At 48.6% G+C, this 18,642-nt stretch overlaps 1 protein-coding gene across 1 annotated transcript; it reads left to right on the plus strand.

The window, feature by feature from the left end:
* Positions 1 to 13,603: 13,603 nt before the first annotated feature.
* On the plus strand, positions 13,604 to 18,050 carry LOC147110343 (somatostatin receptor type 5-like). The gene has a single exon (XM_086000261.1). The coding sequence runs from the start codon at positions 13,663 to 13,665 to the stop codon at positions 14,761 to 14,763; it is 1,101 nt and encodes a 366-aa protein (XP_085856387.1). The 5' UTR covers positions 13,604 to 13,662; the 3' UTR covers positions 14,764 to 18,050.
* The last annotated feature ends 592 nt before the right edge of the window (positions 18,051 to 18,642 follow it).

Consider the following 18,642-nt stretch of genomic DNA (forward strand, 5'->3'; position numbering starts at 1 on the left):
AACACCAGCATATTACGAGCAGTGCCAATGCTGATAGGAAGTGGTGGGTTGTGGCGGGGCGAGGTCAGTGTACAATAGACCAGAGACAGAAGAGCTGTGGATGCGTGATGCGTCATAGGACTAGAGAAGATTGCCGGGATAGGGGAGCGAGGCCGGGAAGGGATTTGAAGATGAGAACTGTCATTTTGGAGTTGCAGTGCTGGAGGAAAGGGAAGTGGGGAGAAGTGCAAACACGGGGGAAAACAGATATAATAAGGCACTTGGACAACCTGAGGACCTCAGTAAACGTAGAAACATAGAAGATAGGAGCAGGAGTAGGCCATTCGGCCCCTCGAGCCTGCTCCGCCATTCAATGTGATCATGGTTGATCATCCAAATTCAGTACCCTGTCCCTGCCTTCTCCCCATATCCCTTGATCCCTTTAGCCTTAAGAAATATACCTAACTCCTTCTTGAATATATTTACTGAATTGGCCTCAACTGCCTTGTGTGGTAGAGAATTCCACAGGTTCACCACTCTCTGGGTGAAGAAATTCCTCCTCATCTCAGTCCTAAATGGCTTACCTCTTATCATAGAAACATAGAAACATAGAAGATAGGAGCAGGAGTAGGCCATTCGGCCCTTCGAGCCTGCTCCGCCATTCAACGAGATCATGGCTGATCATCCAAACCCTAGCACCCGGCCCCTACACCGACAGCCATCCCACCCAAGCCACCCCACATATTTAATCCCCCCTAACACTAAGGGCCAATTTTTATCATGGCCAATCAACCTAACCCGCACATCTTTGGACTGTGGGAGGAAACCGGAGCACCCGGAGAAAACCCACGCAAACACGGGGAGAATGTGCAAACTCCACACAGACAGTCACCCGAGGCCGGATTTGAACCCGGGTCCCTGGCGCTGTGAGTCCTTAGACTGTGACCCCTGGTTCTGGACTCCCCCGCCATCAGGAACATCCTTCCTGCATCTAGTCTGTCTAGTCCTGTTTGAATTTTATAAGTTTCAATGAGATCCCCGCTCATTCTTCTAAACTCCAGCGAGTATAAGCCAGATATAGGCAGGCGCTAAAGGAACACTTCAGAGACTTGCACTGGTGAGAGAGCTTTACAATAATACAATAATGCCCAGAGAAGGTGAGCATAATGATAGCGGTATATTGAATGCTACATCCTGTACAATATTGGCATGTAACAAACTAACAGATTAATAGTTGCAACATAATTAACCAGTGCGACACAGCAGGTCAAGTCCTGATAATCAACTGTGGATTGCCACCTGATCATACAGTCCGTTACACAGTAACCTTAAAGTGTGTAATCACTCCTCACTTAAAATTGACCATTCATCTCATTGCTGTGCAGATATGGCCGTCATGTTTGTCTACGTAACTTCAGTCACAATTCACAATTCAAATCGCTTTATTGGCATGATAAGTTACATCCTATGTTGCCAAAGCATCAAAATACATTTATGGTTTAGCACATAAACGCAGTTCTATTCATCACTGCACGTCACACTAATTCACTTTGGGAGGTTCCTGAAAGGTGATAAATTCGCTAAATAAATACATGTATTAGCCTTGTATTTGGATGGTATCGACGCCATCCAGGGCAAAGCAGTCCGCTAGATCAACAGCTCATCCAGCACTTTAAACATCTACTCCCTCCACCACCGCTGCAGTGTTTACCATCTGCAGGATGCACTGCAGCAACTCGCCAAGGCTTCTTCAACACCACCTCCCAAACCCACGACCTCTACCACCTAGAAGGACAAGGGCAGCAAGTGAACCAGAACACTCTCACCTCCAAGTTCCCCTACAAGTTGCAACCATCCTGACTTGGACACATATCGCCGCCATTCCTTCATCGTGACTGGGACAAACTCCTGGAACTCACTCCCTAACAGCGCTGTGGGAGCGGTTCGAGAAGAAGGCGGCCCACCACCACCTTCTGGGGGGGGGCAACTGGGGATGGGCAATAAATTGCCGGCCTTGTCACCACGCCCTCTTCTGCTCCCTCCTAAACAACCACTGGCCCTTCTGTGTGTTGCAACCTTGTTCAATTTACGTCTGCTTCCCTCTCCCACATGGTTCTGCACAGGTTCTTGGTAGATCTCAGGTCGCCAGAGGGAGCTATTGATCGTGTTTGGAGACACTGATCTCTTCCACTTCAAAGGCGGATTTCTCCCGCTGAGAATCCATTCTTTCCTCTCCACGCAGAGACGGCGACAAACTTACATCAAATAATTCTGTGAGCCTTCTCGAGTTCCCGGGGTGGTCTTTATCTGTTATTAATGAACGGGATTCATCATTTCCTCTTTTGCACTTGCCTTTTAAATAGAACTGCTATTTAAAAAAAACTCACTTTTTTTAAGCGAAAATCTTTCCTTAATGAGAGTTTTAAAATCACACTGGCCTTTACTGAACTGATTGCGTTGGTTTTAACATGTTACATTTTAGCTAAACGGGCTGAGCATAGCATAAAGGGACTGAAGACCCGGTAATTATTAGACTCCTTCTCCAATATTTAGTAAAATGCAGAGGTGTAATAAAATTCGGTTACATTGCAGCTGATTACCATATAACGGGGGTGATATTGGAAAATGTCACAATTTTATTGTGGGTATATAGTCAGTGATGCAAATGAGAATCTTTATTATATCAATAATGAAGTTTACAGCAGTGACTACACTTCAAGAAGTATTTCATTGGCTTTGGGACATCCTGAGGTTGTGAAATGTGTTATTTAAATACAAGATTTTTCTTCCTGTTGTGGAAGCCAGCATTCGACATCCTGCAGACTCTTGATTCCTACAACACTGCAATGAATGATTGTAATGGGATTCTAACAGGTCACTGAAGTTAGCCTCCCTGGGGCGGAGAGGGGTTGGTTTAAGTGGCCCTGTCTTATTAAACATGGTGTGGAGATGCCGGAGTTGGACTGGGGTGGACAAATGTAAGAAGTCACACAACACCAGGTTATAGTCCAACAGCTTTATTTGAAATCACAAGCTTTCGGAGCGCTGCTCCTTCTCCACTTCACCTGAAGAAGGAGCAGCGCTCCGAAAGCTTGTGATTTCAAATAAAGCTGTTGGACTATAACCTGGTGTTGTGTGACTTCTTACATTTGTCTTATTAAAGACACACGTCCTGCGTGTGTTTTACGGACAGGGAGGAGGGTTTATTATGGGATGTCAGTAACGCCCCCCCCCCCCCCTCTTTAAGCTTCAGATCTTGTGTGTTACTTGGAACAGGAGAACAGGCTTTACCCATGGGGTCAGAGTGGGGGGAAGCAAGTCACAGAGCAGACAAGGAAGGGGAGAGCGGGGGGGGGGGGGTGGAAGGAGGAAGGCATTAAGGGGCACGGAGTGAAAACCATTCTAGACAGACAGCTGGTACTGTTCCTCGCTTGAAAGAAACATAACGTGCTCCAGGCAGTTACCACGTTAATCGATTGCCTGTGTCCTTTCGCAGTTCTGTTTTAAACTAGATGGCAGTTTCAAATGTGTGGGTAAAATCTCATCTAATAAATGTGAATTTTGAATTATTTCAAAAATGTCTCAGTTGGCAAATTCACGGATTAAGTTTCACACTTTTAATCTATATAAGGACGGATCAATCAACCAGGGTGTGTTTGTAGACTTGAGAGTATCCTCCATACGTACGGTTTCTGGCCCTCGATGACTCATTCACTTTCACCAATCTACTGGTTCGATGGTTTGTTTGGGGAGGGGAGTAAATGCTGATCTCAGACTCCACCCCCCTCCCCCCGCCATACACACACACCACTGCCTGCACAGAACCAGTGTGTGTGTGTCTTTCTCTCTCAGTCACTCAGTGCCTCAGACAGGAGTTCAGGCACTCTGCAAGCTCGGCTTGAACACCACGGTGGCGAGGAGGCGACCCACCTGTACTCCTGTCCCTGGCTCGCCATCTCATTAACCCTTTGGATCCGCCTTTCGGACACACGGTGGAAGTCACGCTGTTCTGGGTCACCCTGGTAAGGACCAGTTTTAAAGATCTGATCTCACTGAAAACCCGCTCCTCTCCACACTTCCCTGGGACTCTTATTCCTAGACCTCCGATCTTCACTAGTGGATGGGAGAGATGCTGGAAATATCCCAACAGGTAAAACAAACCAATCTAGATGCAGATTGATAAAGAAAATATGCTTATTTAAGCTCAAAGAATCTAATTTCTGTATTGACAATATGTTGTGTGCGATTCTAAACATAGGGCAGTTGTGAGTGTATTTTAACATTATATTTGCCTTTATAAGATTATATATGCCATTCCATTCCAAGCTGATAGATTCTGGTGGGATCCACAAAGAACCAGAAAAATGCTGTCCGGTGGTGCCCGGTTAGTAACTTTCGAAGTAACTGGAATTGGATAAATACTTGAAGGGGGACAATTTTGCAGGGCTGTGAGGAAAGAGCGGGGGAGTGGGATTAATTGGAGAGCTCTCCCAAAGAGCTGGCACAGGCACGATGGGCCGAATGGCCTCCTTCTGTGCTGTAAGATTCTGTGATTCTATTCTAACCATGAGCTGATGGTAACGCGGACGAGTTGGACATGTCGGAGACAGCTGGAGGTGTCCCTCAACCGCTGGGGCAAGTTCCATTCAGTCCATGCGCTCGGCTCATTCACACTTACAGCTCGGGATTTCTTCTGGCGGGACCTGTAAGTTTGATGTATAGTTGCACCGAGACACGAGTTCCGTTTTATTTTGAGGGGCATTTTCTCCCCTGCATTGCCAATCCTTTCCCATCCCAAGGGAAGGACACCCAATATGAGGAGGGGAGAAGGTTTTGTTCCAATCGGATTGATTTAAAAAAACAAATGTACAGACAGTACCTGGAACCAGAGCCGGAAATCATCTGAGAATTAAACAGAAGAGGGAAAGGTAAACAAGGAAACGGTTTAGAAGTTAGTGCAATCGATAATAATGTCCAAGGACAGGTCTGGAGTGAGCAAGGAATGTGCCTCCAACAGCACACGAATAGGAGTCCTTATGTTTCAAACCACGATTCTGTTAAATAAGATTAAGCCTTTGCCTTGTGTTTCTCGCATCTCTTGTGTTCAGCTATTGCAATAGGCACCGACTTCATGTAAAGGGTTAATTCCAGTTTGGGAAAGGACAGTCGCCCAGCAAACTCACCGCGATGTGTTTAAATACAGCTCCCGGTTATTAACGGGACTTGCTTATTTACCTCATTGTCGATTGTAGCAAGTGGGATCGGGAGCGTTACTCGTGTGTCGGCGAGAACAAGTCACTGAGGTTCAGATCATCAGCGCCTGCTGCCCAGTGTTGGGACTGGGATCAGCAGCGAGTGCAGGTCAGTGTTGTGACTGGGATCATCAGCGCCTGCTGCCCAGTGTTGGGACTGGGATCAGCAGCGAGTGCAGGTCAGTGTTGGGACTGGGATCATCAGCGCCTGCTGCCCAGTGTTGGGACTGGGATCAGCAGCGAGTGCAGGTCAGTGTTGGGACTGGGATCAGCAGCGAGTGCAGGTCAGTGTTGGGACTGGGATCAGCAGCGAGTGCAGGTCAGTGTTGGGACTGGGATCATCAGCGCCTGCTGCCCAGTGTTGGGACTGGGATCAGCAGCGAGTGCAGGTCAGTGTTGGGACTGGGATCATCAGCGCCTGCTGCCCAGTGTTGGGACTGGGATCAGCAGCGAGTGCAGGTCAGTGTTGGGACTGGGATCAGCAGCGAGTGCAGGTCAGTGTTGGGACTGGGATCAGCAGCGAGTGCAGGTCAGTGTTGGGACTGGGATCAGCAGCGAGTGCAGGTCAGTGTTGGGACTGGGATCAGCTCAGTGCATCTCAGGTTTTTTTCAATTTAGATTAGCTGAAGAAAGAATAAGCTTGCATTTACATGCTATCTTGCATGATCTCAGGGTCTCCCAAAGTGCTCCACATCCAATGAAGCAAACAGTGACTCATTGTTATTCAGCAGGGAAACACGGCAGCCAATTTGCAAGGTCCCACAAACAGCAATATGATTAATGACCAGATAATCTGTTTCAGTGATGTTGGTTGAGGGATAAATATTGGCCAGCACACCACGGAGAACTCCCCAGCTCCTTTTTCGATATAGTGCCTACCTGAAAGGACAGACTGGCTCTCGGTTTATTGTTTCATCTGAATGACGGCACCTCCGACAGTGCAGCACTCCCTCAGTGCTGCACTGAAGTATCTGCCTAGATTTATGTCCAACTGAAACAAAGAAATAGGAACATAGCAATAGGAGGAAGCCATTCAGCCCCTCAAGCATATTCCATCATTCATTTAGATCATGGCTGATCTGTAGCGTAACTCCGTCTGCCCACCTTGGTTCCATATCCCTTAATACTCTTGCCCAACAAAAACCTATCAATCTCAGTTTTGAAATTTTCCAGCCTCAACAGCTTTTTGGGGAGAGAGTTCCAGATTTTCACTACCCTTTGTGTGAAGAAGTGCTTCCTGACATCACCCCTGAACGGCCTGGCTCTAATTTTAAGGTGGTGCCCCCTTGTTCTGGACTCCCCCCACCAGAGGAAATAGTTTCTCTCTATCCACCCTATTAACTCCTTTAATCATCGCAAACACCTCAAATGGATCACCCCTTAATCTTCTATACTCAAGGGAATATAAGCTTTGTCTATGCAACCTGTCCTCATGATTTAATCCTATTACCCTGGTAGACAGGCCATAGGCAGAGAGTTTAACCTCTCTTCTGAACGATGCCACCTCTGACCAGTGCAATACTGCCATAGCATATCACTGATGCATCAGCCTAGATTATCTGCTTATGTCTCTGGTGTGGGGCTTGAACCTCTCAACCTTCTAACTCAGTTGAGAGTGCTACCCACTGGGCCAGAGCTGACACCAAGTGTTGCGTGATTGCTGATTCCAGGAACATGACACAGCTAGTGAGAACTGGGCATAAATATGACGGCCGACTGGTGTCAATATAATGGGAAATCTTTGTGCTGTGGGCACAGGCACGTTGAGAACTTGGTTAAAAGTGCGGAACTCAATTTGCTTAGGACGCTAGCCAGCAGAGAAAGGATAATTTCCTCCCATCAGCTAGGGTTTGATTTGATAAAAGTCCCAGTGGTGAAAGGACATTAGAACTTTGCCAAATGTAAAGTTGACTCATGAATTTTACAGCACCCACTGGTGCATGAGAAAATGATTTGAAAGTTGACATGAAAGAGACATTCATCTCTGTAATGGTTTGTTTCAAAATGAAAAATGTACCGAGGGGGAGGGGGAAAAATTTGATAAATGAAAACCTTTTGTGATTGATAGCTGAAGATTTCATGTCCTGATCCTCTATTTATCACAGTTGGACAGTACTGCATGTGTAGTACTGAGCTCCTCACATTGGTTGGGCTGTCACTGTGCCTTCTAGTTACAATGGGGTCATTTTAACTTTGGGCAATAGTGTAAAACGGGTGATATCGATTCAGCCACCTTTTCCCATTTTCACTTCCATTTGACAATGTCAGAATTACTCCCAATTTGCCTAATATTGCTTCATTTCTTTAAGGTGAATAACCTGCTACTGCCATTCTTCCTACGTGTCTGATGCTCAGAGTGAAAATCAAGAGTCATTTTCTTCTGAACCATCTCTTGCTTACCTTTAATTGTGCTCTTGTGTCTGGTCCAGGAGGTTAGCATTGGGTGGAATAATATTAAAGGCATATTAAAAATGGGAAATATTTCATATTGTTTTTGTTTCCTTTCCACGGACGCCAGCAGCCTATTGGTAACCCAAGTGCCTATCCGTTTATCTGCGAGCATGGACAGTGAGCGTTGACAGGCTATTGTACCATAGTGGGCATCACGACCAAGTCCAATCCTAACCCACTTGTGATCCACACATGTGCACTTCTCAGTAGAGTCAATGGCCATCAATCAGGAGCGGGATCCCTGATGAATTTTCCCCTCTTTAACACTGAGGCCAATAGCAGTACCTTAATATTATTGATTTGTAAAGAAAGAACAAAGAATTTGCATTTATATAGCGCCTTTCACAAACACAGGACATCCCAAAACGCTTTACAGCCAATTAAGTATTTGTGAAGTGTAGTCACTGTTGTAATGTAGGAAATGCGGCAGCCAATTTGCGCACAGCAAGCTCCCACAAACAGCAATGTGATAATGACCAGATAATCTGTTTCAGTGATATTGGCTGAGAGATAAATATTGGCCAGGACATAGAGTCACATCTGGGAGATCTCCCCTGCATTTCTTCGAAATAATGCCATGGGTTCTTTTACGTCCACCTGAGAGAGCAGATGGGGCCTCGGTTTAATGGCTCAACCGAAAGACGGCACCTCCGTGTTTAATAACCTCCAAACCTAGCTACTGAGACATCCACACATATAGAGTTTGCCCAATTTGGAGTGGACACTATCTCCCCATAGAGTCAAACCCCATTTACAAAGTCCCAAACAGCAGGTTGGTAAGACCAAGGTGTAAGGAATCCCCAAGTATGCACAATAATACTGCTGGAGTTTAGCCAGCTGAAACCACACAGCTCACCTGTCCAGAGTGCCGGTAAACTTCCTATCGCTTGCCCAGTAGGCCTGTTAGGATATTCAGTGTCAGCCGTGGCTCAGTCGGTAGCGCTCTCACCTCTGAGTCAGAAGGTCATGTGTTGAAGTCCCACTCCAGAGACTTGAGCACAAAATCTATCAAAAGTATTGAGGGAGTGCTACACTATCGGAGGTGCCGTCTTCCTGATGAGACATTCAACTGAGGCCCTGTCTGCCCTCTCAGGTGGATATAAAAGATCCCATAGCGCTATTTTGAAGAAAAGCAGGGGAGTTCTCCCCGGTGTCCGAGCCAATATTTACCTCTCAACCAACACCTCCAAAGCAAGTTATCTGGTCATTGTCTCACTACTGTTTGTGGGAGCTTGCTGTGCGCAATTTGGCTGCCGCATTTCCTATGTTACAACAGTGACTACACTTCAAAAAGTACTTCATTGGCTGTAAAGCGCTTTGGGACGTCCTGAGGTGGTGAAAGGTGATATATAAATGCAAGTTCTTTCTGTTGGTTTGCAGGGTGATGTGGCGTAAAGTGGGAAGATTCCCAGCTAAACTTGACAAGTCTACCCCATCAGGCAGCACCAAGGAAGAAAAGGCAAATCTAGAGCCACCAAAATGACGAGACATGAAGTCAATTCTAATTTAATTGTCCCTGTTACTTTCCTTCACTGTGATGAAGGGTTCAAATATCAGAGGACACAATTAAAAGTGGGGATTAGGTGCAGGAAGGGAAGTCAGGCAGAACATGTTCAGCCCCAGTGGAATAGATTATCTCCAGGTCCTCGCTCTCCCTCGCCCCCAGGTCCTCGCTCTCTCTCACCCCCAGGTCCTCGCTCTCCCTCGCCCCCAGATCCTCGCTCTCTCTCACCCCCAGGTCCTGGCTCTCCCTCGCCCCCAGGTCCTGGCTCTCCCTCGCCCCCAGGTCCTCCCTCTCCCTCACCCCCAGGTCCTCGCTCTCCCTCGCCCCCCAGGTCCTCGCTCTCCCTCGCCCCCAGGTCCTGGCTCTTCCTCGCCCCCAGATCCTCGCTCTCTCTCACCCCCAGGCCCTCGCTCTCCCTCGCCCCCAGGTCCTCGCTCTCCCTCGCCCCCCAGGTCCTCGCTCTCACTCGCCCCCAGGTCCTGGCTCTCCCTTGCCCCCAGATCCTCGCTCTCTCTCACCCCCAGGTCCTGGCTCTCCCTCGCCCCCAGGTCCTGGCTCTCCCTCGCCCCCAGACCCTCCCTCTCCCTCGCCCCCAGACCCTCCCTCTCCCTCGCCCCCAGGTCCTCGCTCTCCCTCGCCCCCAGATCCTCGCTCTCTCTCACCCCCAGGCCCTCGCTCTCCCTCGCCCCCAGGTCCTCGCTCTCCCTCGCCCCCAGGTCCTCCCTCTCCCTCGCCCCCTGATCCTCGCTCTCCCTCACCCCCAGACCCTCCCTCGCCCCCAGGTCCTGGCTCTCCCTCGCCCCCAGGCCCTGGCTCTCCCTCGCCCCCAGGTCCTCACTCTCCCTCGCCCCCAGATCCTCGCTCTCCCTCGCCCCCAGACCCTGGCTCTCCCTCGCCCCCAGATCCTCGCTCTCTCTCGCCCCCAGGTCCTCGCTCTTCCTCACCCCCAGATCCTCACTCTCCTTCACCCCCAGGTCCTCCCTCTCCCTCGCCCCCTGATCCTCCCTCTCCCTCGCCCCCAGGTCCTCCCTCTCCCTCGCCCCCAGATCCTGGCTCTCCCTCGCCCCCAGGTCCTCGCTCTCCTTCGCCCCAGGCCCTCCCTCTCCCTCGCCCCCAGATCCTCGCTCTCTCTCGCCCCCAGGTCCTCGCTCTTCCTCGCCCCCAGATCCTCACTCTCCTTCACCCCCAGGTCCTCCCTCTCCCTCGCCCCCTGATCCTCCCTCTTCCTCGCCCCCAGGTCCTCCCTCTCCCTCGCCCCCAGGTCCTGGCTCTCCCTCGCCCCCAGGCCCTCGCTCTCCCTCGCCCCCAGGCCCTCGCTCTCTCTCACCCCCAGGTCCTGGCTCTTCCTCGCCCCCAGATCCTCCCTCTCCTTCGCCCCCAGATCCTTGCTCTCCCTCGCCCCCAGGTCCTCCCTCTCCCTCGCCCCCAGGCCCTCACTCTCTCTCACCCCCAGGTCCTGGCTCTCACTCGCCCCCAGGTCCTCCCTCTCCCTCGCCCCCAGGTCCTCGCTCTCCCTCGCCCTAGGTCCTCTCTCTCCCTCGCCCCCAGGCCCTCTCTCTCCCTCGCCCCCAGGCCCTCTCTCCCTCGCCCCCAGGTCCTCGCTCTCCCTCGCCCCCAGGTCCTGGCTCTCCCTCGCCCCCAGGTCCTGGCTCTCCCTCGCCCCCAGGTCCTCGCTCTCCCTCGCCCCCAGGTCCTCGCTCTCCCTCGCCCCCAGGTCCTCGCTCTCCCTCGCCCCCAGGCCCTCGTTCTCCCTAGCCCCCAGGTCCTCGCTCTCTCTCACCCCCAGGTCCTCGCTCTTCCTTGCCCCCAGGCCCTCGCTCTCCCTCGCCCCCAGGCCCTCGCTCTCCCTCGCCCCAGGCCCTCACTCTCCCTCGCCCCAGGTCCTCGCTCTCCCTCGCCCCCAGGTCCTGGCTCTCCCTCGCCCCCAGGTCCTCGCTCTCCCTCGCCCCCAGAGAGACATCTTCTGTTCAAACCAGGGAGGTTTCACACATAGATTTGCAGTTTTCATTCAAGAGAGCTATTTCACTCAGGTCTAATCTAACGGGTCGCAGGAGCCACTCAATCATATGGAAATGTAGAGAATATGTGCGTATTGCATTACTTTCCAGAAATGAACTGTTGACAATTAGTGATAGAATCTTACAGCACAGACGGAGGCCATTCGGCCCATCGGGCCTGTGCCACACTTTAAAGGGCTATCCAATTAGTGCCACTCCCTGCCTATCCCCTTAGCTGCACATCTTTCCCCTTCAAGTATTTATCCAATTCCCTTTTGAAAGTTACCATTGAAGCTGCTCCCACCGCCCTCTTAGGCAGCACATTCCAGATCACAACAGCTCGCTGTGTAAAAATAATTCTCCTCATCCCCCCTTTGTTCTTTTGCCAATTACCATAAATCTCTGTCCTCTGGTTACCGACCCACCCGCCAGTGGAAACAGTCACCCCTTTACCTTCCCTGCTCTAAGGAGAACAATCCCCGCTTCTCTGGTTTCCGCATAACTGAAGTCCCTCATCCCTGGTATCATTCTGCTAAATCTCCTCTGCACCCTGTCTAAGGGGTGGGGGTTAAAATCGTTCCCCTGCTGTGTTAGAGCCAGGAAAGCAATGCACAATAAATGTGCATTTCTATAGCACGTAAAGAGAAGCAGGGAGTTGGGGAGGATGGGAGTGAGAGAGAAGTCAGAAGGTAGAACATGAGAGATGAAGTTCAGGTCTTCAGCCTGCTTTTGCTTCACTACATTTGAAGTGGTTCTAAAATCATTCAATCTGGTCCATTTGGTACTAAGCAGTGACCCATTGTTCTAGACAGGCCCATCTATAATCATTCAGACTTGCTACATTTACTGAATTATTCATAAAGCTATTTCCTGATTAAAACAACGTTACGAACAGAAAAACAAACTAATGATCAGATTACTTTATTGCTGCCTTCAGAGATTCTTGGTAATGACTGCCAATTTATTGAAAATTAAATCATTGTCAGAATCATTAATTCTTCAGTAGGAATCATTTCCTATCAACAACATGGAATGCACTGGTGTTATCCGTGGATCAACACCACTGGTTTGGCATCTGTGGCTTTAGCTTCCCATCGATGCTAATCCCGTGTAGTGTAAACCGGCTGTGAAGGCGTGACCGGAGACCAAGCTGAAAGTTGAGTCAGACCCTCTCTTCCTCTTCCAGGGAGTCTCAGTCCACTTCACTCCAGTGTCAGGTCGGCTCTAGGTTCAGACTGCATTCACACATATGTACTGGTTTGATCCATGGGATCTTTTACGTCTTTTACCCGAGAGAGCAGACGGGGCCTCGGTTTAACCGAAGGATGGCACCTCCGACAGCGCGGCACTCCAATTCCAATTCCAATTCAAATGCTTTATTGGCATGAAAGTTTACAGAGAACCATATTGCCAAAGCTTACATAGCACTCCCTCAGCACTGCACTGGGAGTGTCAGCCTAGATATTGTGCTCAAGGCTCTGGAGCGGGGGCTTGAACCCACGACCTTCTGACTCAGAGGCGAGAGAGTGCTACCTACTGAGCCACGGCTGACGAGATTGCCAACGCCATCATCCCATTGCGTCCACTCTCATAAAATGGTTAAGTACGGGATTGCGCGGAGGAGCTCCGTAAACGGTGAAAATTAAAAGAATACAACTTGTGGCGCAGCTAAGAATAAAGACATACCTGGCAGAGTAGCAAGCCCCAGAGGTCGTTACCCCTCTACATTTCAGTTAAGCTTTAAAAACGCCGCATGTGTTTCACAATCAATCACGTGACAGGAGTCTTGATAGTTATTTCTAAATCACCACCATTTCCAAGCAGTCTCTATCTGCTAGAGTCACATGTCACAAGCCACCGCTCATTTCCTAGGGATTTGATCACCAGAAACTTACACTACCTTCTAGCCTTTAAAACAAAAGACGTCACATATTTTGTACACCAGGGAGACTTGACATAGATTTGTGGAGCTTTGACATCCTGCCTTGTACCCTGAACCGACATCCTGTACAGATTGAATTAAACAAACATCAAGTTAACAATTAACAAATGAAAAATCATTACAGAGGCCATTCAGCCATCGAGCCTGTTCCGCCATTCAATTAGATCATGCTATAGCTCAACTCTATCTACCCGCCTTGGTTCTGTAACCCTTAATTCCCTTGCCTAACAACATTCTATCAATCTCAGTTTTGAAATGTTCAATTGACCCACCATAACAGCTTTTTGGGGGAGAGAGTTCCAGATTTCCACTACCCTTTCTGTGAAGTGCTTCCCGACATCACCCCTGAACGGCCTGGCTCTAATTTTAAGGTTATGCCCCCCTTGTTCTGTACTCACCCACCAGAGGAAATAGTTTCTCTCTGTCTACCCTATCTCTCATTACCTTCAACACCTTCTTCAATTCTTTTCCTAGGGGCACAATGGACATGAGTACAGTTTTGTAGAGAGTGAGACCTTGAGGACTACACTACAAGAGATGGAGCCTCTAAAGATATCTACTGTCCCTGTCTGGGAACAAAGCACAGAGAAGATCAATGTATCATCATTTAGTAACGAGTCCGGCAACTGGACCCATGGGGATCCCTTTATGTCGAGTGTAAGCACCATTGTGCTTCCTGTAATTTATTTCATTGTCTGTGCAATAGGACTCAGCGGGAACACTCTAGTCATCTATGTTGTTGTGCGCTACGCCAAGATGAAGACAGTGACCAACATCTACATCCTGAACCTGGCTGTGGCAGACGAACTCTTTATGCTCGGACTGCCGTTCATTGCCACCCAAAATGCCTTGAGCTATTGGCCCTTTGGATCCTTTATGTGCCGGCTGGTTTTGACTGTCGACGGCATCAACCAGTTCACCAGCATCTTCTGCCTGACGGTGATGAGCGTTGACCGCTATCTGGCGGTGGTGCACCCCATCAGATCCACCAAATGGCGCCGACCCCGGATCGCCAAGGTGATCAATGCCTCGGTGTGGACCTCCTCCATCGTGGTCGTCCTTCCGGTTATCATCTACTCGGAAGTCCAAGCCGGCATAAACACCTGTAACATCAACTGGCCAGAGCCCAAGGCAGTTTGGTCTGCGGCCTTTATCATATACACAGCAGTCCTGGGCTTTTTTGGCCCGCTGTTGATAATATGCCTCTGTTACCTACTGATTATAATCAAAGTCAAGTCCTCTGGTTTACGCGTTGGATCAACCAAACGAAGAAAGTCTGAGAGAAAGGTTACCAGGATGGTGATCATCATTGTCGTTGTATTTGTGATTTGCTGGCTCCCGTTTTACGTCCTAAATATTGTTAATTTAATCACCACTTTGCCGGAGGAACCTGTTTCTGTGGGGATATATTTCTTTATGGTGATCCTTTCCTACGCCAATAGTTGCGCCAACCCCGTGCTCTACGGGTTCCTGTCAGACAACTTCAAGACCAGTTTCCAGAAGGTCCTGTGCTCCTGCAAGTCCAACAGCATCGAGGAGGCAACTGAACAGAGACAGGAAAAGAGTCGGTTTCCAGATACCTGCACGACCCAGAGATTGGCCGAACCCAACGGCTGCATGCAAACCAGTCAGGTTTAAGGGAGGTGCCCCAGTCACAAACAGTGACGCCCCTTGAGTTCTGACAAAGCTCTCGGCTGCTCGATATTTGAACAAGTGCTTGGAAATGTTTTAAAGGTCCTGAGCTCCCTTTTGGGGGCTAAATATGAGCGTTTGCTGCAAAACTTTGGTGGTCCCGTAACATTTATTTAAGATATACATGTGTCTGTGTGTGTGGTTCTACAGTTATTCTTTGGCAAAGTAGGAAAGCATGTGCTTTGAGAGTCTGTGGAACTCTTTTTAAATGTACACATGGGAGGAGTTGTACTTCCCACTTAACATAAATGGTTCCCATTCCATTTCAGGTGGCCCAAGTGTCATGAATCAAGTCAGCCCCACTGGGTTGCTCCATTCGGCTTCAAAAGCCATTTGAAAGACACATCTTATGGTAAGAGATCATTGGCTTCACACTGAGACCTCTGCATGAGGACACTCAATGTTCTGAAGCAAAACCACAGTTCAGCCGGACAGTGTATATTTTCCATTCGCACTGCACCTCAGGATCAATCAGTGGCGCGGCGGCAGAATGGCGCAATGAGCTAAAACTGCCCTTTCACCTCCGATGCGCGAGTCCAAATTGTTGTGTCGGTACCTTTCTACCTAGACACAATTTAGGACTCAGAGATTCAAACATGAAGTGCTTTATTGGAAGGAAAGGAAGTTCTGGAAAGTTCCGAACAAAGAGAGCTAAAACTTAACAGAGAACACCCAACCATTTATCTCCTGTGACAGCGCCACCACAGGTGGGAGGAGAACACACAATAGAACACACAATACATAACACAAATCCGGCCCAGATAAGTGGGGAGCTTTCTCCTCCTGAGAGCTCTGAAGGTCCTAACGCTTGGACAGGCTCAATCCAGAGGTGTGGGACTGGAGCACAACGCTGCTCAGAATTCCTCATGGAGAATCCTAGTGGGGGGAAATGAAGGGGGGAAAAAGATCACTCTGGTGCAGTAGATGGGACTCTTTTTTGAAGGAAGGGGAAAGGGTGCATTATTGGGTAGAGTAGAGGATGATTTATTCCCCATTCATCCTATGCTACACCGAAATTAGAAGTTACCGATACGGCCACCAGCTGCCTGAAGTGGAAAAGCATGTATTCCTCCAGTAAGGGAAAAACAATCTGTAGATCATTTTCTAGGATAGGCGGACACAACATCTACCAACATTTGAAAATCTCCAGTCCGCAGCTTCCAGGCCTATAGGTTTTGTGGGGTTTTTTTCTTAAATGGTTTTTAAGAAATGTTTTCACTGAGGGAAAGGCTGAAAATAACAGAACTCTCCTGTAAAGATTGACAATGTTGGTAGATCTGTAAGAGGTCCAGGATTTCTCTTTTTAAATATAACAACTAGGACAAAAAAATGGTACACGACTGTTGTCAACTGTTGTACTGCTGTGTACATGTGGCTAACTCCCTCTATCAACAGGGGCTCGGCATACTGTGAGTGTATACGGCGGGGTAGCAAGGGGTTATGGCAAATAAAGCAGGGAGTCACTTGCCTATATCATCTGGTTCTCCATAACCGGTTGCTACCCTGAAATATACTGGCCCAGAATTTGCAGCCAAAGTAATGGCGAGTTTAATGGCGTGCGCCGTTATTAGTGTGCAAACCGTCCAGCAACTTGTGGCGAGGAAGAGATACGCTGTGAATTGCGAATCACCACGAGTTGCTAGACGGTTTGCGCCGTTCTACCATCAGCTTTGTGAAAACGGCAGCTCGCCCACAACCTCCCCATGAGTTTCATGAAGTTGCTGCATTTGCGCATTAATTGCTCGTTAAATTCAGCGTAGAAAGTTAGGGCTGGTAATTAACAGCATAAGGACTCTTTTAATGCGGAGATTTATGTTCCTGCAGTGCCTCTCAATCTCTTCGGCTCAGAAGGGAAACAATTTAATCTGTGGAGTCTCATTCCTGCAGGTAGAAAATTGTTGTTAGAGATTTTAAAAGTTTTTAAATTAAAATTTAAAAATAAAAATCCTACTTATCCTTTCTGTCTCTTTTTTTCTTTCTCTCTTAATCCAATCTTTCTTTCCCTCTCTTTCTGTACCTGATTTGACTCTAATTCAATCAATTTCCTTCTCCCTTGTTCCTCTCTTTCTTTCTCAATGCTTAAATTTTATGGGTTAAGGAGATAGACTGTCGGTCCCGTTGTTCACCAATGTCCCAGATGCCCCAACTCCGCTTGCACTTCCAGCAACTTACAAGGCAAAAATGTTTGAGCTGAAGCGTGAGGGGAAAAGTCTAACAAATGGGTCACGCCATGAGATGCCCCACTCCAGCAAATTCTGGGCCATTTATTTACGCTACACGTCTTGTTGTCCTCTGTTTAACTTGCTTCTTATTGGAATTTATGTTTTGTAAGATCTGCTGTGGTGTTCTGGAGGTAAATTGAGGAGGATGATGGAGGGAGGGTCAATGTTTTAGGTTCTTCTACTCTGGGGTTTTGACAGACTGGGGGTTCTGACGGGCCTCAATCAGACGCACTCTTTCAGCTTCGTAAAATGATAATTGAAAGCGAGCATGGGCAAAGAAGGGGAAAGACCTCAGAAGACGGAAAGAGGATTGCGAACAAAAGAGGGACTGAAAAGCAAGCCAAATTGCAAGCGAGGAAAAACCTTGAGGCAGACCAAAAGGAGGTGTGTGACAAGATTGTAAATGACTTGTTAGCCAGCTGGGAAATGGGAGATAGGAGAGCAGACACACACAGAGCATCAGTGAATACCAGTAATGGAATACAAATATTACAAATGACCAAGCATGAGTACGTCGTGCAATATGTTATAGTCCAGAAGTTTCATGTCTTCAGGTTCATTATGCCTGCATGGCGGCTCCGATGCTAATGTGTTGGCAGAAGAGAATGCGCAACATTATTCAACACTGTTCCGTACCAGTTTGGAAAACAAACCACAAACTGAAAGTCCTTACTTAGCAAAAACATCGCACTGTGAAATAGATTATGCTAAAACTGTAATAATTGCTTTGTACTTCATTGACCAGAAACAAACGTAATATATAACGTGTCAACGCTCTTTCATTGCGGGCCGATATTGTAGTAAATGTTGTATCTTTTTTTTCGGTAATCCTTTGTGGCAATCGTGGATCCTTTGGCAAAATGTCTGTAAAATGGTCAGTTTATGTTTATTGGTGTAAGAGTTTTCCCGGTTTTTCCCGATGTTTCCAAGCATCTCTTCAAGGGACAATCACGCTTAAAGGCGCATCCTTTTGTTATGCTCTTACCTTTGACGTAGAGAACCTGTTCGAGATCAGGGAGGAATTTTAACCTCCCAAAAACAGGTGGGTTGGGGTCAGGTGGGAGGTTAAAGAGTTAAAAATGTGAATCCTGACCCCCGACCCCAACCCGCCTCCAACCCGCCCACATCCGGGTTTAACCGAGGGGGGGCGGGCAGCCAACCCGCTCCCAGGAGGCGGTTTAGCACTTTAAATATTATAAGGAGGCTACGTGCCTCATGGTGATCCACCCTTTTAAATTTAACTGTGGGCGGGCAGGGTTTCCCAGGCCTCGGGAAACCCGCCAGCTAAAGGGAGGTGAGGACTGCTGAATCCAGGAGGTAAGTAAACGTTAAATTCAGCAGGTGGGTCCTGTGGTAAAACCCATTCCCCCGGGTTTCCCGAATGCTTTCCAGCCCCCGCTGCTCCTTACCCGCCTCCAAATTAAAATTCCGGCCCATGCACCCGGGTTCCCTCCAATGGCCTTGCGGGTAACTGGGCTAGGATCGCACCACAGAGACCAATTGGGACCCTGGTTCGGGTTGCCAGCTCTGGTTGGACGTATTCCACAAGCTTTCAATACATGACCTCTCACCTCCAGCTGCCCCACCCCCCACACTCCCGCCA

Source organism: Somniosus microcephalus, chromosome 11 (assembly GCF_052327205.1).
Source record: "Somniosus microcephalus isolate GS21.2 chromosome 11, FLI_Smic_1.0, whole genome shotgun sequence".
Classification (NCBI taxonomy): domain Eukaryota; kingdom Metazoa; phylum Chordata; class Chondrichthyes; order Squaliformes; family Somniosidae; genus Somniosus; species Somniosus microcephalus.